Source organism: Prionailurus bengalensis, chromosome A1 (assembly GCF_016509475.1).
Source record: "Prionailurus bengalensis isolate Pbe53 chromosome A1, Fcat_Pben_1.1_paternal_pri, whole genome shotgun sequence".
Classification (NCBI taxonomy): domain Eukaryota; kingdom Metazoa; phylum Chordata; class Mammalia; order Carnivora; family Felidae; genus Prionailurus; species Prionailurus bengalensis.
The window spans coordinates 240,541,995-240,569,276 of NC_057343.1; the positions used below are offsets into that span (position 1 = coordinate 240,541,995).

Here is a 27,282-nt window from a genome sequence, read left to right on the forward strand (position 1 = left end):
CGACACAGTTGCGTGCGGGCGCGTGCCCGTGGGTCAGAGGCAGCCCCTCTGGCTGGTGCAAGGAGGTTGTTGGACACGCGAATTCTGGCCCACCCAGGCCTCTGAGAACTGGTTCTTCCCAGAGACACGGAGACACCACCGCTCACTTGCTTACTCAAACTCGTCACTGCGCACGGGGCAGGTGCCCAGAAAGGGCAGAACAGTACCCACCCAGCCAGAGTCGGGGGAGGAAGCACCTGAGACATTAAAGAAGAGGGGTGGCCCAGGGCTGAAAAGAGGTGAGCAGGGACAGCAGGGTCCAGAGCCTGGAGGCAAGGAGGGTCTCTGAAGGGTCATCATGAGGCTGATGGCGGCGGCAGAAGTGCAGGGAGACCCATGAGATGGAGCTGTGCACCTGTCCCTGAATGTCCTGGGGAATCCTGTCCCCGCCCCCCAGGTGGATCTCACCCTCTCAGGTGGCTCCTGCCTCACCCCCCACCAGGTGGAGCCCCTCCCCGGTGGATCTCATCCCCCCGGGGGGATCTCACCCCCCCCCCCCCCGGGTGGCTCCTGCCTCGTCCCCCACCAGGTGGGGCCCCTCCCAGATGGCTCTTGCCTCCCCCTCCACCAGGGGGAGCCCCTCCCACGTGGATCTCACCCACCCAGGTGGCTCCTGCCTCCCCCCACCAGGTGGAGCCCCTCCCAGGTGGCTCTTGCCTCCCCCTCCACCAGGGGGAGCCCCTCCCAGGTGGATCTCACCCCCCCAGGTGGCTCCTGCCTCCCCCCACCAGGTGGGGCCCCTCCCCGATGGCTCTTGCCTCCCCCTCCACCAGGTGGAGCCCCCCTCCCAGGTGGATCTCACTGCCCCTGGTGGCTCCTGCCTTCCCCTCCACTAGGTGGAGCACCTCCCAGGTGGATCTCACCCCCGCCAGGTGGATCCTGCCTGCCCCCATCCACCAGGTTGAGCCCCTCCCAGGCAGATCCTGCCTCCCCCTCCACTAGGTGGAGGCCCTCCCAGGTGGATCTCACCCCCCCAGGTGGATCCTACCTCACCCCCACCAGGTGGAGCCCCTCCCAGGTGGATCTCACCCCCCCAGGTGGCTCCTGCCTCCCCCCACCAGGTGGGGCCCCTTCCAGGTGTATCTCACCCTCCCAGGTGGCTCCTGCCTCACCCCCCACCAGGTGGAGCCCTCCCAGGTGGATCCTGCCTCCCCCTGCACCAGGTGGAGCCCCTCCCAGGCAGATCCTGCCTCCCCCTCCACTAGGTGGAGGCCCTCCCAGGTGGATCTCACCACCCCCCAGGTGGATCCTACCTCACCCCCACCAGGTAGAGCCCCTCCCAGGTGGATCTCACCCCCCCAGATGGCTCCTGCCTTGCCCCCCACCAGGTGGAGCCCCTCCCAGGCAGATCCTGCCACCGCCTCCACTAGGTGGAGCCCCTCCCAGGTGGCTCCTGCCTCCCCCCACCAGGTGGGGCCCCTTCCAGGTGTATCTCACCCTCCCAGGTGGCTCCTGCCTCCCCCTCCTACCAGGTGAAGCCCCCCCCCCCCAGGTGGCCCCTGCCTCGCCCCCCACCAGGTGGAGCCCCTCCCAGGTGGATCTCACCCCCCCAGGTGGCTCCTGCTTCCTGCCCCCACCAGGTGGAGCCCCCCCACCCCAGGTGGGTCTCACCCCCCCCCCCCCCCGGTCATCCTTGAAGTCTGTGGCACAAACACATCTTTTAATAGTTAAAATTTTAGATGTTTATTATAAAACAAAATGGCACACCAATGCTGAGTCCATAGATCCTTTTTTTAGAAGAAGAATCTAACCTCTTACTGTAAATTTACAGCCATTTCAAACCTGATAGGATGGTCTCAAGGAGCGTGGGTTCTAGGACCGCCGTAATACCACAGACGTGTTGCCTCATGACCAAGAAATCCAGGTGTGGGCAGGGCCTCGCTCGTCCAGTCCCATAGGGGAGTCCTCTGGCCTCTGCGGCGTCCGGTGCTCCGGGGCTGGGAGGGACGCCACCTGACCCCACCCATGTCCGTCAGGGCCCCACCTGTACTCTCCCAGACCGGCTGTCCAGGGAGCCCATCTCCGGGCTTCTCCTCGCCGAGTCCCGCGTCTCTTCCCAGGTGGCACTGGTGTCCCCGTGGCATGCCTGGCTGACGGGCGCCCCACGCAGGAGGGAGGGCGGGGCAGCCAGAAGCCCCCACGTGGCCCACCCTCCCTGGAAGATTTCCTCTGGACAGAAAGAAGTGTCCGTGCTTCCAGGTTCCGTGTTTTGGGGCCACAGCTGTTTGGGCTGTACAGTGGTGGACTCGAGAGGGACAGCACCCCCGGTGAGCATCAGCTCGCAAGACTGCACCCCAGTCAGACAGACAAACCAGGAGCCCTGTGAATGAAACTTGAGAGTCAAGGAAATTTCCTCCCTGGACGCATCTTCTTCCAACTGAACAGCAAGAGAGCGGCCCCGAGACTCAGCGAGTCTGCAGTGGCCCGACGCGAACCTGTTTCCGGTACTGGCTGGAGGCTGCTGTCCCGTTAAGCCCACTTTCCCCAATGGACGCTTGGCACCAACTGGCCTGGAGGTGACCCTCCCCCGGGTGTCACCCAACCACCAGGAGGCGGCCCTCTGGGGTCCCCACCACTCCCACCGCATCCTGGCCAAAGTGCTGCCTTCAAAACTACGAGTCCCCAGGGTCTGGGACGCGCCGGCATCTGGCATTCACTTCAGGCAGCCAGTGCTCAGCCCACCAACGCCGCAGGCATCCCGGAAGCAGGTGTGAGCAGGGACCGCGGACACCGGAGTGACCATCACACGATCAGGGCAAGGGGAGCGGCCAGAACCATGTGCATCACTGGGGTCTGCTGTCATTGTGTGAAGATTCACCCCGGATGTTTGCTCCAAAGTAACATGGAGTGAAAATTCTCTCAGCTGGTGGAAAAATAGATGCATTTTTATTATTATAGGGACAATAACTAACGATCGTTAACTCTTCGCTGTATGCGCTCAAAAAGCATTGGGCACTTGCTCCACGCAGGCATGAAGACGTCATACTTAAGCATGTACACGAAGAGACAGGGCGTTACTACGCATTTGTCGAAAAGTTACGCCTCTCCTGAACCAGTAACGGTTCTAGGAACTGCATCCCACGTTTAGTTATTTCATCCCGTTTAGGCGTGGATTCCTTCCAGAAAAAGTCCTACGTGTGAATTTTTTTTTTTATCTCGCGAAGAGGAAATAAAGGTGGTTACCAGCTTTGCACCTTGAACGTGGCTGGAGAGGAAGGGAAGCCCACGTCCCAGAGACTCAGACTCGGATGCTCAGAGTGGCCCCCGCCGCACTCACGAGGGGTCTGCAGTCCCTGGGCCCCTGAAGCGAGGGTGGGGGAGCAGGGCAACACCCCGTCCCTCATCGTGGCCGGCACCGCACGGCGCATCTGAGGAACCCCCTTGGCTAACGGCAGCGTGGGGAAGGGTCAGGACCCTTCACACCCCACATACAAGTCCCTACCGTTCGCTCTGGCGTGGCTTCTTTATTAATTTGTCATGAGATTAAAGACTAATGTGCAAACAAAGCCACTGCTGAGGCAGTTGCCGTGGAGACGGTTACACAACGGGGGTCTACGGGATCCCGTGTCAGGCGTAAGCACAGACCCTGAAGCGCGCACCAGATAAACGTTCACGTTCACGTTCACTTTGAGTCTGTCAGACCTGACGCTCACGACGTCTCCAGCGAGGACCCGCCCGGCCATACCCACGGGTGCCAGGCTTGTTCCTCCGGGAGGGCGGACCAGAGGGGCGCCTGTCCAACCTCACCCGCTAGGACTCTCAGCACGAGGGGGCTCCATGCAGAGCTGCGGAACACAGGCCCCCTGGTCCGGGCTGACGCACGTCCCTGGGCTGCACACCTGTCAACCAGAAACTAGCTTCCGGGCCCTGGAACCTTACCAGGTCACCCCGAGGAAGAAACCCTTCACAACCAGGAAGTCTTCATTTTCCTGCAAGAGTTTAGACTCTTTTATTGAGCGGCAGAGTTTTGGAGGTGTTTACACCGTGCAGAAATGAGGGGGACAGGCACCATGAGGCCCCCTCAAACGACAAGAGAGGAGAAAACCAGAAGAGCCATGACCATCAGAGAGCTCACTCATCAAGAAGCCACGAGCGCGGTCCCACCAGAGGCAGGCATGCGGGACCTGGGCGTCTCATGTCCCTCTGGCCGCCACGCATTTCCAAGGGTGGGGGACGGGCACAGCGTCACAAGGCCGGGGCCACGGGTGGGGGACGGGCACAGCGCCACAGCGAGGCTGGGGCCCACGGGCTACTTGAGGAGCTTCGCCACGTTCAGACTGGGGACCACGATCTCCTTGAAGATGGGCACGTAGTTCGGGTTTGCCTGCGTCGGGCCCTGCTCCAGCGTCTCGATGATGGTCTGCTTCATGTCCCGGCTGGTGTCCCCCCGCATGGCCAGCAGGGCACCGATGTGGTCATCCCTGTGGATGCGGGGACACCAGGGCTGCGTCAGGGGTGCACGCACAGCCACTGGCCCCCAGGCCCGGCTCAAACTCCCCCAGTGCTCTCCCCATGCCTGGCTCAGCCAACCCCAAGGCCCCAGAGGGGGCTGGACAGCTGCAGACCACTCGTAACAACAGCAGAGAAACCAGAGTTCTCCTCTCACTGTGGCCTTTTCTTCAAGCTACAAGCACAAAGCTTTCTAGACTCTGTTCTCCTAAATTTTTAATGGACTGCCTGCTTAGAGCAGGAGGACCCTGGGGAGAACAGGACCACCAGGCCCTCCTGCTTGAAGCCCAGAACACTGGCAGAAAGGGAAGACACTGGCTGAGTGTCTTGGTCGAGTGTGGCACGTGTCCCCTCTTCTCTGAACCCAGGAGCACAAGAGGAGCTTCCCGAAGCCACCTTGCTGTGCACCTTCCCCAGCAAACAGAGCGTGACCGACGCCCCACCTGTTCACTGGTGCTGACCCCAGGAGACGCGGCCCATGTTGGGGGCCTGTGGGCTCCAGGGCCTGTGGAGGGCCAGGGGAGGCACAGAGACATTGCTGTTCTCTGCAGTCCACTCTACTCCTGGCGGTCGCCCCCCCAGTCTGTCCCCGCAGGAGCCCAGACCCCCCTCCCCGCCCCCCCCAGTGGCGCTCACACCTGACAGCCAGGCTCTCCCATCTTCCCAGTGACCCTAGGAATGAGCCTGCTGCTCTGTGCCATGAATTCTAGCTGGAACAGGAAGGCACACTGGCCCTTACCTGATGTCTGGGTATTTGCTGACCAGCGTGGAGACTTCCAGATAGAGAAGAGACGGGTCTGTCAGCTTAATAACTTCTGCGACGGCAGTGATGGTGTCACAGTACCCATCCGCATCCTCCCCAAAACCCTGGAAGACAGGGCGCCAGCGGCTGAGGGCCACAAAGGGGGACCCCTGACGAGTCTCTGTCAAGCCCTCACTTTGGCTGGCTCCCCACCTCCTACGTAGGTGGCTCTGGATCCAGCTCAGGATCCACAGTGGAGCCCTCACCAAGCACTCAATGGCGGTGCTACCGGCAGGAGGGCGGGGACAGTCGACAGGGAGTGAGCCCAGGACTGCCCATGAGGGTCAGGCTAGCGTCTGGCTAGCGCTGCCCCCCAAGGGTCTAGAAGCCACGCCCCAGTGCACGAAGCCTCAGCCACAGGGTCCACCAGACCTTCCCGTTCACACAAGAGAGGCCGACAGGTCACCCGGTCCCCGACCAACTGGCCTATGGCCCTGGGGGTGGGGACGATGAGAAAGCCTCGGGGCCCAGGCGGCACTCACGGAGGCCAGCTTCCGGAACAGGTGGCGGAGCTGCGCGGCCTCCCGGACCATCCTCTCTGCGCCTTCCTTGCGCTCCTCTGCGCTGCGGAAGGAGATGCGCTTCTGCATGACGGCCCGCAGGTACTCCAGCACCACGCGCCGCTGCGCCTCTGCCGTCATCCTCTGCGGGCAGACACAGGGTCAGCGAGGTCCCTGCGGAGGCCCACCCTCTGTGGAGACCCGGGCGGGCGAGCCCTCGCCAATCGCCGGCAGAACCCTCCAGCAGGTGCACATCCGAGGTTTCCACCGCATCACCTCGCTGAACCACAACCCCATTCGCTACGGTGCTTTCCACGAAGTGGTGAAAGGAAACTGGAAACAAGGTTCTCTCACGAAACACGCGCCCGCCAGCCGCTCGAGAGGAGCCATCCAGACAAGACCCGTCTACCGTCCGGAGGCCTGCACACAGCACCTGCCAGACACCGGCATTCAAGCGACCCAACAGATGTTTGCGGAAGTAGACAGTGGAACCAAAAACCGTGCAAGCGACGGACGAGAGGGCTGCACGCCGACCTCTGACCGGCCAGAGGCTTCCTGGCAGGCGAGGGGACCGGTCGGTCGGGGGTTCCAACCACCGGGCCTCCCTACAGGTATCGCTTTTGGTGGCTGAGCCACGAGAATTCCCTGTAAAATTGGTCCTTAGACAAGGGCTATACCGGGTCCCAGCCAACGCGGCAGGACAGGAAGACACGAAAGGTGCGAGGACCAGAAACGAAAACAGTGTCTCTGTTAAAATGACACAACCACGTACGTACAGGTCTGAAAGGGTCCAGAGACGAATCCTAGAAACACTCACAAAGTTTTACAATATCTGAACGTGAGGTCAGTGTATGAAAACCACTTCCATAAGCCAGAAGCAAACTTCTTAAAATATATCACTTTTTACGGTACACAAGCACGGCCCAACGCCCTGGCAGGACACGCGAGGAGGGAGTGAGGAGAGACGCCCGGGCCCTGCAGGAGGACTTCATGCAGACGGCCGAGGGACACGGGGGCTCGGGCACACGGCTCCTCCCTTCGCCCATCTGCAGCAGGGCTCCCAGGTCCTCGCAGGGCCTGGCCGCACGGGGAAGAACCCTTGGGCCTCTGCCGGACTGGAAACACAGCCAGGCTGCCTGCGCCCGGGACGGGGATCCGGAGAGGGAACGGCTGCTTCACCCTGGTCCACAGCCACTGCCTCCACCCTCCCTGCCAGGGGTCCCCATCACGAGCACTGCCTGCGTGTGTGGACTTGTGCCAAAGACGGTTCGGTGGGGTGCCAGGAGGCAGTAAGGGTGAAGGAACAACAGAAACCCCTTTAGACGCTGATGTGTCCTCCCTGCCTCAGGTTACTGAAACCACCTGTGAACACCCAGTCACAGAAGAACTGGACACTGAGTTCCACACGAGATGCCATGTGGGCTCCAACATGCAGGTGAGCACACGCCAACACCAAGTGGCCGTGCCCGCGCCCTTACCTTTTTATACGGCTTTTTAATTTTGGCAAAGTCATTGAAATAGTCTTCCACGGTAACACAAATGGTGTCCACGGCGTTGGACCCCAACAGCCACTTCCTCGTCATCAGCTCACTGAGATGTTGCTGAAAAGTGAAGGACAGAGAAAAACGTCACTTGGACGCTGTCCCCAAGTCACGTGTATCGGGAGGAAGGCGCTGCAGAGCCTTGGTGCCGTTCTGTGACAGCAGACACACTCACGGGACACCCCACTGGCCCGCGATCCGCGAACGCGTACCTTAGCTGCGGGAGGTGGACGCCGCACGTGACCGTCATGCTGGGCTGCGTCCTCTACGCACGCCTGCAGTACACGTGCGGCCTTTAACATTCACGAGCATTTATTGCTTGGTACTCTGCAACTCATTTACCCCAGCCTGACGGACACTTACAGTTTTTCACACTTGGCAATTACAAAGAAGGCTGCGACGAATTTGTGTTTCCGCAGGTGAAACCCCAAGAGCGTAACTCAGTCCACAAGTGTGCAAAGTGAAGCGTCAGTAGCCCTCCAGAAACTGCTGTCTGCACGTCTGTCCCCAGGCCGGCGACAACACGGACAGGTACTGCCGTGTTTAACCCTTGCTGTCCCGCTAAGCAACAGATACCACTTGGCTTGAATTTGCATATCCTGAAGGTCAGGGAGATAGGCAATTTTGTTTTGTATTTAGGACACTTGTAAAAACCCTTTTCTGTGAAACTTGGTCATCCTTTACTTTTCTCTTAGAGTTGTTACTTTATTTTGAAATGATTTCAAACGCATACATTTCATCTGTTTTCTACGCCATTTTCAAGAAAGTTACAGACCTCACAAAACGATCCCACCAATCACCCCAAAAGCTCCTTTCCAGCTACTTCCTTCCCAGCAGGACCTGAGATCGATCACAGTTTTAGTTTGTTCAATATATTCTGGTTTCTGCGAACATATCTAGATAATGCTAAGCCATCTAACCTGACTTGCTGTTCTCGGTGTATTATCCCTCAGATGTGATGCGAAACGCACTTTGTTAATGGCTTGTTTTGTGTTTTCACTCAAAGCTGAGACTGGTCTACGTGATGCGTGTGCAGTGTGCACATATTCTCAATTTGGTTCTGGTTTCGAGAACTCGCTAATGAACGTAATCCGTCTGCACACTTGCCCCCACTGAGTCTCCTCACAGTTCACGGGGTCTCTGCTCAGCTGTACACTGGAAGGGCCCCAAACCTGGGCCTCTGTCGTACAGGCGTACGTCACAGAGACGGAAAAAGCCCTTTGACAGTGAGAGAGGTGAAGTCGAGTGTCAGCTGGGTGCGTGTCCCCGAGGGCACACAGGACGGTAGCCCCGTTTTCAGCCTAGAAACGAAACGGCAAAGAAGCGGCTCCCACCTCCAGGTCCAGGAAGACCTCCTCCAGGAGGCTGCCACAGCCTTCCTTCGCAATGGCGTCCAGAATCCCGTCCATGCTTGGCTGGCTCAGAGACACGCCTGCTTCCGCGTCACTTTTCAAGTACTTCCTCTTTAAACTGACTATGGATTCTCTACGAGGCAACAGTTACGGCTCCGTGAAGTGGCCGAGCGCCCTTACCCGCTCCGCTGTTGTTTCTGGGCCACCCTGTCCACGGTCACTTACTTAAAGGTCTGGCAGTTGTTGATGATGGCGATCACATACTGCACGTAGCAGTGCGGGTGCTGCCGGTCCCTCAGGTGTTGTTCTTTGTACGACTGGGTTTCGTCCTTGTATCTGGAACACACAGCCCCAGTAAACATCAGTCGAGGGGCAGGTGGGTGTGCCGGGCGCCACGCTGACATCACACCTCATAAATAAATACATCTGGCACCGCTGACACCTGAGCAGGCAAGTCTTTACGAATAAGGTGAGTTTTGGGATGATCTGTAAGACCAGGGAAGCTGATCACTTTAAACAGACTCTTGAAGATAAATCTTCTATCGGGCTTTAAAATATGGTTCAGGATTCTCATTACACAAATATTTAGAAATATTTCTGAGTAAATGGGAAATTATTATTTCATCGGACATACAACTTGCCTAGAAATGCATACAATAGTGTTGAGAACATTATCAAATATTAGATAAAATTTCACTTTCTGAAGAAGAACCAATAAATTACTCAAAAATAAATAACTCATTTGAGGTCAAGAAAACAAGCAAGTGAGATCACTACACGCTTTATTTCTGAATTTGTTAGACTCCCAAACACGCACAGGAGTAGAATAGCACAACGTACCGTATGTATGTTTAAAAGACCTTAAGAAAGAAGCAAACTGAAAACTGCCAATTACAGAGAAATAATTAAGCATTTATTCTGCCTTTCTGTCCGACATGTGGTTCAGGTAATCAAGCTTCTGAGGCTGATGAGGAAAGTTTCCTCTTTCTGCTAACAAAAGGACTAAACAAGGCCATGATGTGCAGGTGGGTGACTGACGGGGACTCTCAGTGAGGGGCCCAGCTGTCGGCGCCTGAGCCAGCAGAGGACACAGGGACGTGCATCTCCTCGTGTACACACTGCCTGTGCGGGCTTCTTGCCAAAGGGCAAGGTGATAAAGATGAAACCCACAGCCTTTAGAGCCAACACGTGGTTGGCAGGTGGATGGCAGTCAGGGTTAGGCACTGTGAGATAATCTGACACGTGTCCACAGGCCAGTGGCTGAAAGAGGGGCAAGGCCGCACTCGAGGACCTGAGACCTCGCCACGCAGACCCTGCCGCTACCCCGTCTGAATGTGTAACTTGAAAGAGGTTTTCCTGGATCAACAGGGGGACGGGGGGACCCAAATGCAAATTTGGTGTCAGATGATCCCAAGAAAGGATGCTCATGTGTACGTGGGTTGATGGCCCTACAGTGAGATAAGAACGCAGGAAATGAGGTGCCTGGATGTCTGGGATTTGCTTTAAAGTCCTCGGGGTGTACAGATGAGGTGAAGGGGGCTTTAAAGGGACAGCTTTTGAAGACGGATGACGGGTTGAGGTTTTTACACCTTTCTACTTCTGTAGAGGTTTGAAAATCTCCTTTGTGAACAATGCAGAGGGAGGGAGGGGTCCTGGAAACACACCCCGAGACGCCCTGGAGGGCCGACTCCCAGTGATGGAATGTGGAGCCACCACCGAAGGAGTCTCCCCCTCCTGGGCCAGGGGCAGTTCAGACAACAGGAAGGACGCGTCTGGAGGAGACTCTAATGACGGCGGCCCTGACCTCACTGCCCAGGAGACCTCACTGCCCAGAGGACCTGTCCAGACTCTCAGGAAAATGGCACAGTCCATTCCAAAGGAAGACAGTAAGAAAAGGTTTGTTTCAAAATAACAAAGGTCACTATAGCAAATCCGGGCTTCAAGCATTTTTTAACACCAGGCGTATCGGGATCAAAATTTTGCTTTTAAGTTTTGAAAACATACACTTTCTAAATCAGCACGCTGGCAAAAATACATACCTGCTCAGGAAAGAATTCATTTGCTGAAGACACAGAACTAGTACCTTTGTTTTCAGGTCTTCACTTATCTGAGCAGCAACTTGGAGATTCTGTTCAAACATCTAAAAATTGGAGAACTTATCAGTTGTCATATAAACTCACGAGAGTTTCCCATTACATAAAACCCCTATCTGCCAATTGGTAGTTACAGTCCACATTCAGGAACAAAAAAATGAAACCGCTTGAAAAATAACAAAGTTAGTCAAACAACTTTCTCACTAGATAGAAAAAAACCAAGTGAATCACTTCCTAATTACCTGCAAACAGGCTGGTCTCCACAAAGAGGGAAATGTATATGCTGCCCAGACAGGGAGGCTGGGTGTGGCTGGGGTCACATGGGTGCCGGGGGTTGGGCTAGGACTTGCCACGGGGATTCCTTACGAAGAGTTAGGAGGGCATACACTGGACTGAGGGGAGGCAGATGTACAGAGACACAGAAAGGCCAGACGGCCAAGCCGACTCCAGGCCCGTGGCACACGAGGCCTGTCAGGACACCAGTTTCCAAAACAAGGGAAAGGGTGGGGCCCCATCGGATGCTGACGGTGTCACCCAGAGACAGACGCCCGCATCGCTTACTTGTGCCCAGCTGGTGCCCAAGCACACGCCACTGATACGGTCCCACACAAGTATCAGAACACGGCTCAGCCCCCCTCCTGCCAGAAAGCTTCCTCCAGGAAGAAAAGCCGACAGGAAAGAAGCTGGAGGGCGCCAGCAAGTGCCAGGCATCAAAAAGTAATCATAAGAAGGCATGATTATGGCCAACACATAAAGGACCCCTTCCCAAATCCATCAGGCGATGTTCAATCAGGCGGCATTTATGAAGACAAATCTTGGACATTTCCAACATGAGGAAACGTCAGAAAGCAAACTCCTATCTGAGCACCATACGCAAATAACACGTAATTAGGTTCTAGTTCAAATCCGAACACCTCACGGAAACTAAAGCAACGGTGGGCACAACTGCTTCAGACGGAGAAGGGCCTGAAGTACGAGGTGGGGCTCCCTCTGTCTTTACGACAGGGGCGGCTTCCTGCTGATCTGCAGCACCCACAGAGCCCACGGACAGGCCAGGAATGACCCTCGATGGTGCGACAGTACCTGGAAGACGATGGCAGGGAGTGTCGTCTGGTAGTACCCGTCTTGGTCGGCTTCGGGCTCCGTCTCTTTCAGCCAGTCTTTCTTGTCTGTTTCTAGTGCTTTCCGCAGCCAGGCAATTATGTTTGACTAAAAGAAGTCCAGCATCGCAGAGAAAGAAGAGAAGAACAGGTCCCTCTGAAGCAAGGCAATGTCCTCTCTTCAGGGGTGCAGCAGCAGAAACCAAACTCAGGGTCCCGGGAGTCCCCGTTCCCACACGAGCCGTGCCACAAGCCGCCACCATGGCAGGTGGGGCCTCCACAGACAACCTTCCGGGCGAGAACCTCACTGCAGGCCAGGCCAGGCCGGTCAGAAGTACACAGAAGCACCAAGGCTGCCATGCTCCCAGCAGACCCGTCCACGAAGACCGCACACCGGCACTGTCGCTTCAGGACACAGACCCCACCCTGCTCAGCACCTCAGTCAGAATGCTATCTGCTACTCGGGCTCACCTTGTCCAAGGAAGCAGACCCTGACCTCCTCCTGTCACCACAGGCCACCTGGGGGTCTTGGGCGGCATCTGGTCCCCAACTGCCACCACCCTCCCACTCCTGGGCTCAGCTCTAAGAGGCTGGCTGGCACCACTGCCCGTCAGCAGGACATCCAGGGGCCTGCCTCCCAAAGCCTCCAGGGGTAGGACAGGCTCACTCCTCACTCCAGCCGGAGGAGGTTCAAACACGTACCTCAACCTCCAGACCCAGTGGCCAGAGGACAAGCCGCCCTCCTCATCTAACTGGCCACGTGCACTTTAAGACCCAACTTCTCAGAAACAGAGCCTGCACATCCTGAGGAAACCAACATCAAAACAGGTCTCTCCCCTGCCTTCTCTTGCCCACTGGCTTCGGTGATGGCGGCTTGACCCAGAGAGCCCACATCGTGGTCTACGTGAGGGACACAGCCTGGCTCGGGACCACACGGCACCTACTCACAGTGAGAGTCGACATGTATGTGTCAAGCAGCTCAGAGACCACATCTGGAGAAAGCAAAGGCTCCAGGGTGCTGACATCCACTTCTGGGGCCAGCTCCGCGTTCCCCATCATCTCTGCACTATGGCAAAACCAGGTACGAGAAAGAATAATTACTAGGAAGACAGAAAACACTCAGGTAAGTGCTCCTGGGTCTTGTCATACACGAAGTCCCCCCCTCCCCCCGACAATGCCACGCCGGGGAGGGGAGGCAGGGCTTGGGGAGAGTGCTGGGCGAGAAGGGGCCACATGAGGCGGCTCATTCCCTGGCCTCAGCCGGCTGCACCCACATCACTCAGGAAAGAAACCCTGTGAGAGGAAGAACTGTTTTTTCTACCCATAGCACCTCCCCATGGGGAAGGCCAGGGCCTGGCAAATACAAGGTGCTCAGTAGACAGGTTCTATCAAACAAGGGAGTAACACCCAAGTACAATAATTTAGAAACCAGACCCTGAAGTTAGTGTTGCTAATCTATGCGGTTCATAACCTAACGTGAGTCAGCAAAAAGTGTCAATACGTTCAGGCGACTGTGCTTAAGAAGACACGGATGGGAACGGAGTTCCAGAAAAAAGTTTCCATAAAGAAGTTAGTATCTACGTGTGGCTAGTCCTCAAAAGTCCGACGTTTAAATATTCAGAAAACTCACACACCTTATGCCGTGTTCCCTAAATGTGTATTTACAATGAAAACGCTGAGTACTAACAGCTAGTCCACTATGTGTAAGAAATACAAGGTCTGGGGCGCCTGGGTGGCTCAGTCGGTTAAGCGGCCGACTTCGGCTCAGGTCATGATCTCACAGCCCGTGAGTTCGAGCCCCGTGTCGGGCTCTGTGCGGACAGCTCAGAGCCTGGAGCCCGTTTCGGATTCTGTGTCTCCCTCTCTCTGACCCTCCCCCGTTCATGCTCTGTCTCTCTCTGTCTCAAAAATAAATAAATGTTAAAAGAAAAAAAAAAAAAAAAAAGAAATACAAGGTCTTCCTCAGTGAACTTCAGAAAATTCTGTGACTATTAAAAGACTTTTCATCCTAGATTTACACCCAGGGAATCTTTTAAAAAAAAAAATTTTTTTTAATGTTTATTTTTGAGACAGGGAGAGACAGAGCACAAGTGGGGGAGGGGCAGAGAAAGAGGGAGACAGAATCCAAAGCAGACTCCAGGCTCTGAGCTGTGAGCACAGAGCCAGATGTGGGGATCGAACTCACAAACCGTGAGATCATGATCTGAGCCGAAGTCAGAGGCTTAACCGACTGAGCCCCCAAGGCACCCCTCACCCGAGATTCTTAGATCAACCTCAAACCAATCAAGCACAAAATCGCTCATTCCTTTTGTGAAGTGATAAAACCACAAGGCTGGAATGCAAAGAGAACAGACTTTTCTCGGCTACTGGTGAGAGTAAACCAGACTGGGGGCACCGGAAGCCAGGAGGACGGAGTGGTGCCTCCTTCCCAGCCATGTGACTATGCAGGTCCCGGGACCTCCTGTGCCCACGCGTCCCCACCTGTCCAACGGGGTGAAATCACACACTCGGGGTGCCACCGCAAGGAGGGAACGGGTTAGTGCACAGCGGGCTCAGTATCATAGAAAAGCGCAACACAGAGCCGCTCAATAGGGCCTGGGCATCAAGGGCACCACCTAAACACAAGGGCGTTCACACAACCAGAGTCTGGGCCCTGCCCTCAGGGGAAGCCCACAAACAGGCCAGAGAGGAGACTTTCGTCGGCAAGAAAACAAAGTCTGAGGGTGCCGAGCACACACCAGAGCAAAACAACTCAACTCTACGTGAACGAAATGCAAGAGTAAACCTGGAGTTACCTTGTGTAGGTGTTCAAGACCCAAGTCAACAGGCTCACGATCTCATTGGCTTCCAGGTCTTCGGACGCGAGCTCCTGCATCCGCGTGCTCAGGGCCTGGTGGTACATGCTCAGGAGGTTTCTGAAGATTTCATAATGCGGGGGGAAACACTGAACCATCAGGTTTTTGGCAACAATGAGGTCATCTAGCACGTACTTCCGTATAATTTCCAGGTGGCGGACGAGCCACATCTTGTCCGACTCCCTGGTGTCTGCCTGTGTGCCCTCAATTCTAGTGGTCACAGTTCTGTCCAAGATGGCAAACATTTTCTCCTTCCAGTTCTTGGGCCTCCCGGGAGGAACAAAACCGGTTTGCTTTTTTCGGTCGAGTATGCGCCTGTCAATTTTTTCTTCCCTTTCGATGATTCTAACAACTGAGACCAGCAAGGTGGGGTCGCGGCGAACAGTGACCAGTGACCTCTGCAGCACCATCCACAGCTGCTTGGCCAGCTCGTCCGAAAGCCCCTGTGTGCTCCCGAAGTAGCCGTGGATGAGGGTCATGTCACGAGTGTTCCCACTGTCCATGCGGTACTGCTCGTACATCAGCCCGTCCCGGGAGCACTCCAGGTCCATCAGCTTCCGGTGGGCCTGCAGGAGTGCCCCCTGTTCTATGAGGTCCTGGGTCTCCCTCACGATCTCGGGCACTAGGGAAAAAGGCACAAGATGGCACTGTGAAAACCACACAAAAGGCTGCGCGGGACGCTGGGAAGGAGGCGGAGGACGGGGACCTGTCTGTGCGGGATGCTGGGAAGGAGGAGCACGGGCACCTGTCTGTGTGGGAGGCTGGGAAGGACACAGAGGACACAGCATGGGGACCTGTCTTGCCACCCAGACAACTGCACTGGCAGAAGCTGGGTAACTACTTGGACCGTGGAGTCTGCGGAAGGCCAGCAACTTCCCAGAGAAGGCTTGGTGGTAAACTGAGGTTAATTTCCGTCCGTCGCAGCCCTGAGCACAGGAGCAGCTCCCCAGGCCCGGCCCAGCCCGCCACATGCTCTTGAAGCAGCTCGCACGCAGCCCGAGAGAACCTGGGTGAGCAGAAAGGACCACGTCCTCCAATACTAAGGATCTGTGTCCCCACTGCTGGCTGATCAGGGAGATGTGGACACGGAGGTGGAGCCCACTGTTACTACAGGCCCACCACCAACGTTGTAACCCTTCTCTCTTCCACCAGGTGACTTCTGGGGGATTTAAAGAGCCAGTGCCTCTTTCCCCCTCTGTTTTTATTCCCTTCTCCCTCCAGACATAGGTCCAGGCTCAGCAGACCTGAGAAGACCTTCAATACTTCTTGGTCTGATCTGCAGCACAGGGACAGCCTCCAATAACCAAAACACAAGTAATAAACAAAATCACCCCCTGCGGAAGAGGAGCACCGGATTTCAGAGTTCTCAGGTTACCAGATTCAAATGCCCAATGTCCAACGGAAAAAAAAAAAAATCACAAGGCATCAAAAGTTACAGGAAAGTATGGAGATTCAGGGGAAAAAATTACCCAACACAAACCATCCGTGAGAAACACTAGGTGGTTGGTCTACCAGACAAAGACTTTAAAGCAAGTCTTAAATGTGCTCCAGAGACTAAAGAAAGAGGTGCAGAAAGCCCAGAAAATGATACAGGAACAAAATGCAAACATCAATGAAGAGCCAGGAACCCTAAAAGGAAACCAAAAACCACCCTGAAAGTGAAAACATTTATCTCAAGTGTACAAAGGCGGGTCTGATGGTCAGAAGGAAGACTGCGGACCAAAATGGGACAATGGACATTACCAGGTGAGAGGACCAGAAGGAAAAAGGACTAAAGGAGAGTGACCAGAGCCTCGGGGGTCTGTGGGCCACCATCAGGTGACCAGCACGCACACTGTGGGCGTCCCAGAAGAGGGAAAGAGAGAAAAGGGGGCAGAGAAATGATCTGACTAGTGGTCAAACTTGCATTTAACTTGATCAAAGACAGGTCTATGAACACCTGAAAACTCACTAAACTCCAAGAAGAAAAAACTCAGAGGATCTAGAACAAGACATGTTACAAACACACTGCTGAAAACCAAAGACAAAGGGAGAACCTTGAAAGCCGTGAGGGGGAAGCAGCTGGCTGCCTATGAGGGAACCTCAGTGAGACAAGAAGGTTGTTCACCGTGGAGGCCTGACAGCAGGGGGCTGGGACAGTCGAAGACTGAAAGGAAACCACTGTCACCTGAGTCCCATACCCAGCAAAACTATCCTTCAAAATGAAGGAGATATGAAGACACTGCCAGACACACACCAGCCGAGGGAGCTCGTGACCCCAAAACCTGCCCGGAGACCTCCTGGGAGCCCTGCGGGTGACACGAAAGGATGCGGGACAGTAATGCAAAGCTGGGTCGAGAAGTACAGATTTCGGTAAGGGAAATATATGGGTAGCTGGAGAAGCCAGTGTTATTGTAACTTTGGTTTGTACCTTTACTTTTTGTTCTAAGTAATTTAAAAGACTAATACAGCTAGGGAAAAAATTACTTGTTCAAAGATAATATTACTATAACTGGTTTATAATTCCACATGATTTGAGACTAATACATAAAAAAAAACAACCAGCGAGTCTGTTTTTGGACAACATATAAAGATGTAAGTTTGTGACATCGACAACTGAAAAGGGGTAAGGACGGCATCATGTAGGAGGAGGGTTTTCATCTGTTATTGAAGTTAAGCCAGGATAAATTCAGAGTATTTTAACTTTATTTTTCAAATGTGATCCCCATGGTAACCACAAAGAAAACAGCTATTGGATATATAAAAAAAGGAAATGAGGAATAATTCAAACATTTCACTACAAAAAAATCAACTAAACACAAAACAAGACAATAATGCAGAAACGATAGACACAAAGGCCGTAAGGCACACAGAAATCAAATGGGGAAGTGACGGAAGTAAGGCACCCACTATCAGGGATTACTCTACACGTAAGTGGATTAAACTCTCCCATCAGAAGACCAAGACCGCAAAAGGGACACAAACACAAGATGCAGCCACCTGGCATCTACAAGAGACTCACTTGAGATCCACAGATACAAACCGTGTGAAATGAGAGGCCGGAGGGAACACTCCATGTGAACAGTGACCAGATTAGAGCAGGTGGCCCTACCAGTATCAGCCAAAACAGACCCCAAATCAACAAGTTTACAAGACACAAAGAAGGCATTATATGTTAATAAGAAGCTCTTTACAGCCAGAAGATACAATTACAAACACTGACGCACTCAACGAGCGACCGCCGAATTACACGAAGCGGAAATCCGCAAGATTGGGGAATAGACAGTCCTGTGATCATAGCTGGGAGACTTCGATGTCACTCACAGTAACGGACAGGACAAGCAGTCAAGAGAGAAGGACACAGAGGACCTGAACCCCACAAGCACCGACCTCTAACAGACACCCAGGGGACACTCCACCCAGCAGTGGCACACCTGTTCCTCCAAGAGCACGTTTTCCAGGACAGACCACATCTTACACCACTAATTAAATCTCAGTAGATTTTAAAAGACAGATATTATACAAAATACCTTCTCCAACCATGATAGATGAAGTTAGAAATCTGTAACATTAGAAAAATGCACAAATCTGTGGACATTAAACATATTCAATCACTGGATCAAAGAAAAAAATCACAAAAGAAATTAGAAAACACCTCTGAAAACACAGCACACCAAAACTCATGGGACCAAGGAAAGCAGTTTAAAGGAGAAGTGTATGAACTCTAAATGCTTACATCAAAGAAAAGGAAAAATGTCAAGTCAACAACCGAACTTTATAATTTAGGGAACCAGGAGAAGAGCAGGGTGACCCTAAGGTCAGCAGAAGGAAGGCAGTAAAGAGGAAAGCAGAGAGAAACAAAACAGACAACAGGAAAAGAACACAGAAAATCGACAAAACCAAAAGGTGGTTCTTTGAAAAGATCAACAGTTGACAAACCTTTGGCTAAATGGTCTTAAAAAGAGAGAGAAGACTCAAATACTAAAATCAGAAATGAAAGTGGGGACATGGCTGCCGATCCTGCAGAAATACGACCACAAGCGTCCTGGAAACTGTACAACGACCTAGACAAGGGGCACAAACCCACCCAGACTGACCCTGAAGAACAGGAAATCTTTTTTTTTTTTAAGTTTATTTATCTTGGGAGCAAGTGTGAGCAGGCGAGGGCAGAGAGAGAGGGAGGGAGAGGATCCCAAGCACGCTCCCCAATGTCAGCGCAATCTTGTAATCGTGAGATCATGACCTGAGCCGAAACCAAGAGCGGGACCCTTAACCGACTGAGCCTCCCAGGCACCCCTGAAGAAACGGAAAATCTAAACAGACCCATAACTAGTAAAGGGAGGGGAAGTGGGAGCTAACATTTAACGGGTGTAAAATTTGTTTTTTCTTTCAGTTTTACTAGCATGTGACGGGCACGCAACACTGTCCCATGCCTGTTTCACGAGAGGAGTCCGGGGGTGGGTGGTCATGACAGCTGCACAACAACGTGAAAGCACTTGACACCACAGAACTGTACACGCAAACAATCAGGCTGATAAACTTTCCACCCTGTGTATCTTACATTAAAATAAAGTCGGGGGGGGGGGGGGGGGGGCGGGGAAGGCTGTGTGCACAGGACTCCTGAATTACAGGTAACGAGAAAAGCCTGAAGGCCGTCAAACCAGCACATCTTGGCTTCCCAGGGGAATTCTACCAGCCATTTAAAGCAGAAATCATACCTATCCTTCTCAAGCTATTCTAAAAAATAGAAAAGGAAGGAAAACTTCCAGACTCATTCTACGAAGCCAGCATTACTTTGATTCCTAAACCAGACCAGACCCAGTAAAAAAAGAGAACTACAGGCCAATAACCCTGATGAATATGGATGCAAAAATTCTCAATAAGATACTAGCACATCGAATTCAACGGCATATAAAAAGAATTATTCACCATGATCAAGTGGGATTCATTCCTGGGAGTAGGGCTGGTTCAACATCCGCAAATCCATCAACGTGATACATCACATTAATAAAAGAAAAGAACCATATGATCCTGTCCATCCGTGCAGAAAAAGCATTTGACAAAATTCAGTATCCTTTCTTTTCTTTTTTTTTTCAGTATCCTTTCTTAATAAAAACCCTCAAGAGAGTCAGGATAGAAGAAACATACTTAAACATAAAAGCCATTTATGAAAAGCCCACAGCTAATATCATCCTCAATGGGGAAAAACTGAGAGCTTTCTCCCTGAGATCAGAAACACGACAGGGATGTCCACTCTCACTGCTGTTGTTTAACATAGTGTTGGAAGTTCTAGCATCAGCAATCAGACAACAAAACGAAATCAAAGGCATCAAAATTGGCAAAGATGAAGTTAAGCTTTCACTTTTTGCAAATGACATATTATACACGGAAAATCCAATAGACTCCACCAAAAGCCTGTAGAACTGATACATGAATTCAGCCAAGTCACAGGATACAAAATCAATGTACAGAAATCAGCTGCATTCTTATACACTAATAATGAAGCAACAGAAAGACAAAGAAACAGATCCCATTCACAATTGCACCAAGAAGCATAAAATACCTAGGAATAAACCTAACCAAAGATGTAAAAGATCTGTATGCTGAAAACTATAGAAAGCTTATGAAGGAAATTGAAGAAGATATAAAGAAATGGAAAAACATTCCGTGCTCATGGATTGGAAGAAAAAATATTGTTAAAATGTCAATACTACCCAAAGCTATCTACACATTCAGTGCAATCCCAATCAAAACTGCACCAGCATTCTTCTCGAAGCTCGAACAAGCAATCCTAAAATTTGTATGGAACCACAAAAGACCCCGAATAGCCAAAGTAATATTGAAGAAGACCAGCGGGAGGCATCACAATCCCAGACTTTAGCCTCTACTACAAAGCTATAATCATCAAGACAGCATGGTATTGGCACAAAAACAGACACACAGACCAATGGAACAGAATAGAAACCCCAGAACTAGACCCACCAAAGTATGGCCAACTAATCTTTGACAAAGCAGGAAAGAATATCCAATGGAAAAAAGACAGTCTCTTTAACAAATGGTGCCGGGAGAACTGGACAGCAACATGCAGAAGGATGAAACTAGACCACCTTCTTACACCATTCACAAAAACAAACTCAAAATGGATAAAGGACCTGAATGTGAGACAGGAAACCATCAAAACCCTAGAGGAGAAAGCAGGAAAAAACCTCTCTGACCTCAGCCGCAGCAATTTCTTACTTGACACATCCCCAAGGGCAAGGTAATTAAAAGCAAAAACGAACTACTGAGACCTCATGAAGATAAAAAGCTTCTGCAGAGCAAAGGAAACAATCAACAAAACTAAAAGGCAACCAACAGAATGGGAAAAGATATTTGCAAATGACATATCGGACAAAGGGCTAGTATCCAAAATCTATGAAGAGCTCACCAAACTCCACACCCGAAAAACAAATAATCCAGTGAAGAAATGGGCAGAAAACATGAATAGACACTTCTCTAAAGAAGACATCCAGATGGCCAACAGGCACATGAAAAGATGCTCAACGTCGCTCCTCATCAGGGAAATACAAATCAAAACCACACTCAGATATCACCTCACGCCAGTCAGAGTGGCTAAAATGAACAAATCAGGAGACCATAGATGCTGGAGAGGATGTGGAGAAACGGGAACCCTCTTGCACTGTTGGTGGGAATGCAAACTGGTGTAGCCTCTCTGGAAAACAGTGTGGAATTTCCTCAGAAAATTAAAAATAGATCTACCCTATGACCCAGCAATAGCACTGCTAGGAATTTACCCAAGGGATACAGGAGTGCTGATGCATAGGGGCACTTGTACCCCAATGTTTATAGCAGCACTCTCAACAATAGCCAAATTATGGAAAGAGCCTAAATGTCCATCAACTGACGAATGGATAAAGAAATTGTGGTTTATATACACAATGGGAATACTATGTAGCAATGAGAAAGAATGAAATATGGCCCTTTGTAGCAACACGGATGGAACTGGAGAGTGTTATGTTAAGTGAAATAAGTCATACAGAGAAAGACAGATACCATATGTTTTCACTCTTATGTGGATCCTGAGATACTTAACAGAAGTCCATGGGGGAGGGGAAGAAAAAAAAAAAAAGAGGTTAGAGAGAGAGAGAGAGAGAGCCAAAGCATAATAAACTCTTAAAAACTGAGAACTAAGGGTTGATGGGGGGTGGGAGGGAGGGGAGGGTGGGTGATGGGTACTGAGGAGGGCACCTTTTGGGATGAGCACTGGATGTTGTATGGAAACCAACTGGACAATAAATTTCATATTAAAAAAATTATAAAAAGAAAAAGAAAAACAAAAACAAAACACCAGCACATCTTCCCAGTAAGATCTACTCCTAACAAAAATACATATGTAACACAGCCTCATTCATTCCTCAAGGGAAGGAAATTATTTTCAACCCCTGTGGATGGACTGCTTCCAGTAAAGTCACGTTCTGGTCATCTGGGGTTAGTTTTACAAGACTGGAAGGAAAGCATAAGGAGAGAGAGATTAATTAGCAAGGTGCCAGCTGGGTGTCACAAAGGAGAGTCGGGCGTGGGGACTCCATGCTAGTCCTGGGGACGGCCACCAAGAGGAGCTGCCTCCTTAGCACCCGCTGCAGGGCCGGCAACAGCTGTGCCGTTCGCGTAGCTATGTGGGAAGCAACTTGGAAGGTGGCCCAAGGTATCAGACCTCGGGAGGCTGAGTGCAGAGCGAGGGGTCAGACCAGGCGCGAGAGGGCCGAGGAGTCAGAGCCTGATAATGCAAGCTGCCAAGGTGCTTTGCAGTGCCACAGTGGTGGGAGACACGCGGCCTTGTGACGTTCAGGGGTCAAGCAGAGTTTAGGGAAGGACACAAAGAATCCACGGACACCAGACATGGGATAAAGGAAGGTTCGGCATCAGACTATCCCAAGGCCTCTGGCTGGGATGCTGGTGACCCTGATAAAGGGGAGGGGATGAGGGTGGCGGGAGACAGACTCTGGACTGTGCAGAGTGGACAGAGAGCCCCGCCCAGGTGACTGACACTGTCCCACAAGGCTGTGGAGCGTACTTCTTCTCAGTAATGAGGTGTCGGGACACGGCTCCGAAAGGGCCACTCCATACTCCCTTTTCCTGCGCCACTCCGCCAGCCCCCAGACCCCCACCAGGTCCCAAGGTCCCCGGCGCTGAGCTGCCTGACGCCGCAGAGCAGTCCCTCCTCTGCCCTCCCCACCCTTGGCCTGTGAGCACTCTCTTCCACCTAGAAAACGCTACTCTCCTGCGTCACCTCTCTCTGGGAACTGGACCCTCCGTCTTGTTCACCAGGATGCATCTTCTCCTTGGCCTGTCAGGGCCCCCTGGTCTAGCAGCCATACTGTGGCCAGGGGAGCGAAGCTCCCAGAGCGCTTATTTGACTAACCCGTTTCTGTGCCTCTGTCCTGGCAAACAGGACAAGCATTCTCCTGGTCTTTGCAACTGGTCCCTTCGTCCTCAGTCCAAACAAGTAGTCAACTGCTTAGGCGGGAATCAAACCCACTATCCGTGCAGAGGCAGGTCTACAAAACACCCTGCATGAAAGCTGGGTCCACCCCCGCATCACCCACAGAGCTGTGGGGAAGAGCACAGACAGGACGCCGCCCCTGACGCCCAAGGCGCCCGCCCTCCTCAGCTGTCCCCCCAGCCACCTGAGAAGATGTTCTTGAGGTTTTCCACGGCGGCAGCGAGCTGGCTGTGCCGCACGACAGCGTCCTTCACATCCTTGAGGCTCTCAACGGTGTTGATGCTCTGCCTCCAGTCTCTGCTGACATCGGCCAGGGACCGCTGGATGTCTGTGACGTCGTTCAGCGCGCTGTGGAGCTGGCTCAGGCCTGTACGCACACCATCCAACTGGGACTGGATCGCAGCCTAGGGGAGACACCCAGGGGAGACGCGTCGGGCTCTGCACCGGGCCTGGAGCCTAAGATATTCTCTCTCTCTCTCTCTCTCTCTCTCTCTCTCTCTCTCTCTCTCTCTCTCTCCGTCTCTCCCCCCTCCCACCCCCCGGCCCTCTCTCTGGCTCATGGCTCACGAGGGACAGTGCCACTGTGCAGAACTGGTACATCTGAGATTCAGACTCCCTCCACCAGTGACGCCGGATGGCCACGAGCAAGCTGTACAGCCAGAAGGCAGGGGGCACGAAGGAATGGCAGCAGGTGGAGGGGACAGGGAAGGGAAAGACCAGGTGGCACAAAGCCAGGAGCACACCTGACCCAGGAGTCACAAACCGCAGGTAGAAATCATTAAGACGATGGTAACAGACTGCACAAGGTTCCTAAGTCACCAGTGATAATCCTCTGTTAATCCCACAAGTTTCTGGAACAGATAAAAATTCTGACTACAAATGTAGCGGGTCCAAACTATTTTTTAAATGAAAGGAAAACTACCATTTTAAATAAGTCTAACCGGCCTTCAGATGCTTCATTTTGGGACAAATGAATGACCCTCACCTGTCTCATCAAGCCTGCCATTGCCTGGATGCTAAAAGCGTTTTCGGCTGAAGAGGTGACTTTGCAGCCTCATTCTCTTAAGGGTGTTCCTTTGGGACTTCCAATATTCCCACAATCTCCTTTGTGAATCTACTGCTTGGTAATACAGGGTTGGAAGGAATGTGTTAAGGAAAGGTGATGTTCCATTCTGCCTCTTTCCAGATCGTCACAAAATCCAATTTAATTTAGCAAAACTACAATGAAGATGTTGTGCAGAAACCCAGAACTCAAAAGAAAAGAGATCTGTCCTGATTGGGAGTAAAGCCGACGCCCATGGCCTCTCTGGTCTCGTACCTTCAATCTGGCCTCCACAGAGGCCTTTTTCCGGGCCTCTCTTCTGCGATACTGCTCGACTTTATCCAGCTGGTCCGGGCGCTGAAGCATCCCAGCAACCCTTTGGACCGCTGTCGCAACAGCCTCCCGGTCTGTTTCCTTCATGATTACAAAGCAGGTGGGATGTCGGCACCTGTCATGCTAGAGGTGTCCTGTGAGGGTGCGGGGAGAGCGCGGGAGGAGGTCAGGGAAGGAAGAAATATCAGGTACAGAACTCATTCCCCTAACAGTCAGCTGTTCACAATGGAGCTGTAAAAACAGCACTTGAGATCATTAACCCACTAAACCCGAAAGCTGAACCGGGATTACGAGCTCCTTAATACGAGATGCAAACCTTCAGAACTCTGATATGAAGACAGTTCTACCCCTAAGTGGAGCAGAGGCACTCACAGGTATGAACTCTGATCTCCGAACAGAGAACGTGTCCGTGGGGACTTCAGACCCCTCATCCTATCAGATGTCGGTCTCCAAGGGACTTCTCTTCCCTAGACAAGGCCAATTTCTGGAGCCTTCACAGAACCCTTTGGCCACATCGGTGGGGCGGCTGTGCCCAGAGGCCTCGGTGAGGACGCGGAGGCACAGGGACAGCACACACCTCAACATGCCTCGCCCCTCCCCTGCTCAAGTCCCAGCCCACGCCCTGGGGTTCCCCTCAAAACTCACTGCCGTCTGTAATACCCAGCACTCTGCTGCCTGCACTGAACAGCCCAATAACCAAAGATGGGGGGGCAGAAGGCACCTGTGCTCAGGTACAACGTGCAGAGCACGGACGCTTGCCTGCCGGGCAAACCTACCTTCCAACCCAGCTCCAGAGCTCTATTCCTGGCACCAACAGGGGTATCTGGTGAGGCCTGCCAAGCGAGAGGGTTTCATACACACGGGATCCCCTGACCTCAGCTACTAAACTCCTACTTCTGCGCCTGTTTTCTGTATACAGCTTCTTAAAGCGGAAGGGCCATCCTCTCCCTTAATACTTTACTCCTCATTCCCACAGCTTTCAGAAAAACCCAGAACTGCACCGACTATCTCCGCCATGGGCTCTGTATCAGGTAATCACTGGGTGCAGGATGCGCCTTTCTGCTCCTCTTTCGAAAGGCACTACGCTGCAACCAGTCCTTCCCACCAATGCCCACCAATGCCGAGAATCTAACGGGACAGAAAAATGCGCAGATGCCAAAGGCAACCAGCCTTAAATTCCACCACCCGAAGGCAGGCGTTTCCTCCTCAGCCCACACTCACTGCAGAGGTAACCCGCGCTTCCACCGGCCGCACACCTGCACGGTTTTCCGCATGGGGCGGGACGGTAACCGCAGAAGCGGGCCTCCAGCCGGTCGCAGGTGCGCACAGCAGGCCTCGGACGGCCCCCTGCGGCCGGCTCGGTGCCCCCCCGAAAGCTCCCCAGCGAGCGGCGCTCTCGGAGTCGACAGGCCCCTACCCACCGGGGTGAGGGGCGACATCGCGGCCTCAACCAAGCCTTCCCGGCCACAGAGCGACCGGGCCGCGCCAGTCGAGAGCCCGGCTGTGCTGCCCGTTTCCCCGCCCGACCCCTCCCATTCCCCCCTCCGTCCCCTCCGTCCTCGCACCGCGCCGACCACCGCCCAGGAGCTCGCGCTCCTCCGCCGCCGTCTACGACTCACCGCCTCCACCGCCGCCGCCCGGCTCTGGGCCCGGAAGTAAGCCGCCCACAGACACTTCCGCTTCCGGCCGCGCGCCGGAAAGGCGGGGCCTGAGCTGTCAGACCTGTGGGCTGGCTGTCTCCTCCCACCGGGCGAGGTAGCCTTCAGGACCGGGTCCCGGCCCGGGTCGCTCCCACGGGGGTGGAGTGAGGAGGGTCCCTTCCTCACTCAGCCCCTCTTATTCCAGCCCTTCCTGTCCTCTCCCCTCCGCGGCCCCAGGCCGGCTGTTCTGTGCACCTGCCAGTGCCTCTCGTTGGGCACCGTTCTCAGTACTCATCTTCACTATGGTCTCTTTCCCCGTGTGTCCTTTCTGTAACCCTCTGTGACCTCCCTCAGTGAGGGAGCCACTGTGCCCCTCCATCGCTCCGCCTCATCTTGAGTATTTTCCGCCCTGGTTTCCATTACTGGGGCTCTGTGTATTTATTTGTCCACATCTGTCTTTCCTGTTACAATGTGGCAGGGGTTTTGTGGCCTTCACCGTGCCCCAGCTCCTCCCCAGACCCGTGACTGGCATAGGGCAGACATTCAGTAAATTAATGAACAAGGTGGGTAACGGTTGGTAATCAGTCACATCTGACTGTCTAGATCAACACCCAACTTGTTACTTCGCAGCTTCTTAGCTGTTGTTACACCTTGGAATCAAAAATGAGCCCAGCCCCTCAGGATCAGCACATCTCAAGATCACCCCTTGTAATGAGTACAAACAAAACAGAAGCCCACCTGGGAACAACCCACAGTAGGACTTGTTGTCACAAAATGCTAAGAGGGTGGAGGCCAAGCTGGGGGGTGGGGGGTGGGGGGTGGGGGGTGGGTCTTGGGGATGAGGAGTGTCACTGGGCAGAGGTGCAGGGGTGGGAGGTAGGGGGGGCTGCACTAGCTGGAAAGAAGAGGAGGAAGCAGGTCCCTGAGTTACTGTGTGAGGAGAGGCCCACTGGCCAGAACTAACTTCCAGAATGAGCGAGAACATGTGTTAAGCCACTCAGTTTCAGGGTTTGCCTGTTGTGGTAAGAAGCGCTATTTGCCTTATACTGACGGA

The 27,282-nt window shown here is 53.2% G+C and overlaps 1 protein-coding gene across 8 annotated transcripts; it reads right to left on the reverse strand.

The window, feature by feature from the left end:
- Positions 1–3,963: 3,963 nt before the first annotated feature.
- Positions 3,964–26,314, reverse strand: EXOC3 (exocyst complex component 3). 8 transcript variants are annotated; one of them, XM_043601970.1, is made up of 14 exons: positions 26,208–26,275; positions 25,365–25,421; positions 24,532–24,722; positions 23,398–23,617; positions 14,672–15,353; positions 12,825–12,942; positions 11,860–11,985; positions 10,723–10,823; positions 8,909–9,019; positions 8,666–8,816; positions 7,269–7,391; positions 5,773–5,934; positions 5,228–5,355; positions 3,964–4,460 (listed from the first exon to the last, which is right to left on the reverse strand). In XM_043601970.1, the coding sequence occupies exons 3-14, from the start codon at positions 24,673–24,675 to the stop codon at positions 4,289–4,291; spliced, it is 2,238 nt and encodes a 745-aa protein (XP_043457905.1). In that variant the 5' UTR covers positions 24,676–24,722; positions 25,365–25,421; positions 26,208–26,275; the 3' UTR covers positions 3,964–4,288. The 8 variants fall into 8 exon arrangements, with proteins under 8 accessions (XP_043457905.1, XP_043457929.1, XP_043457913.1 ...); XM_043601994.1 differs by lacking the exon at positions 26,208–26,275 and adding an exon at positions 25,845–26,055; XM_043601978.1 differs by lacking the exon at positions 25,365–25,421 and having other exon boundaries at positions 26,208–26,314.
- Positions 26,315–27,282: the final 968 nt, after the last annotated feature.

Excerpts from the sequence above, each read along its gene's own strand:
- EXOC3 (XM_043601978.1), bottom strand. The coding sequence starts at position 24,675 with ATGAAGGAAACAGACCGGGAGGCTGTTGCGACAGCGGTCCAAAGGGTT. Across the intron at positions 12,943-14,671 it reads GTCTTGAACACCTACACAAG|TGCAGAGATGATGGGGAACG; the intron begins GTAACTCCAGGT and ends GTTTTGCCATAG. Across the intron at positions 11,986-12,824 it reads CATACATGTCGACTCTCACT|TCAAACATAATTGCCTGGCT; the intron begins GTGAGTAGGTGC and ends GACTTCTTTTAG.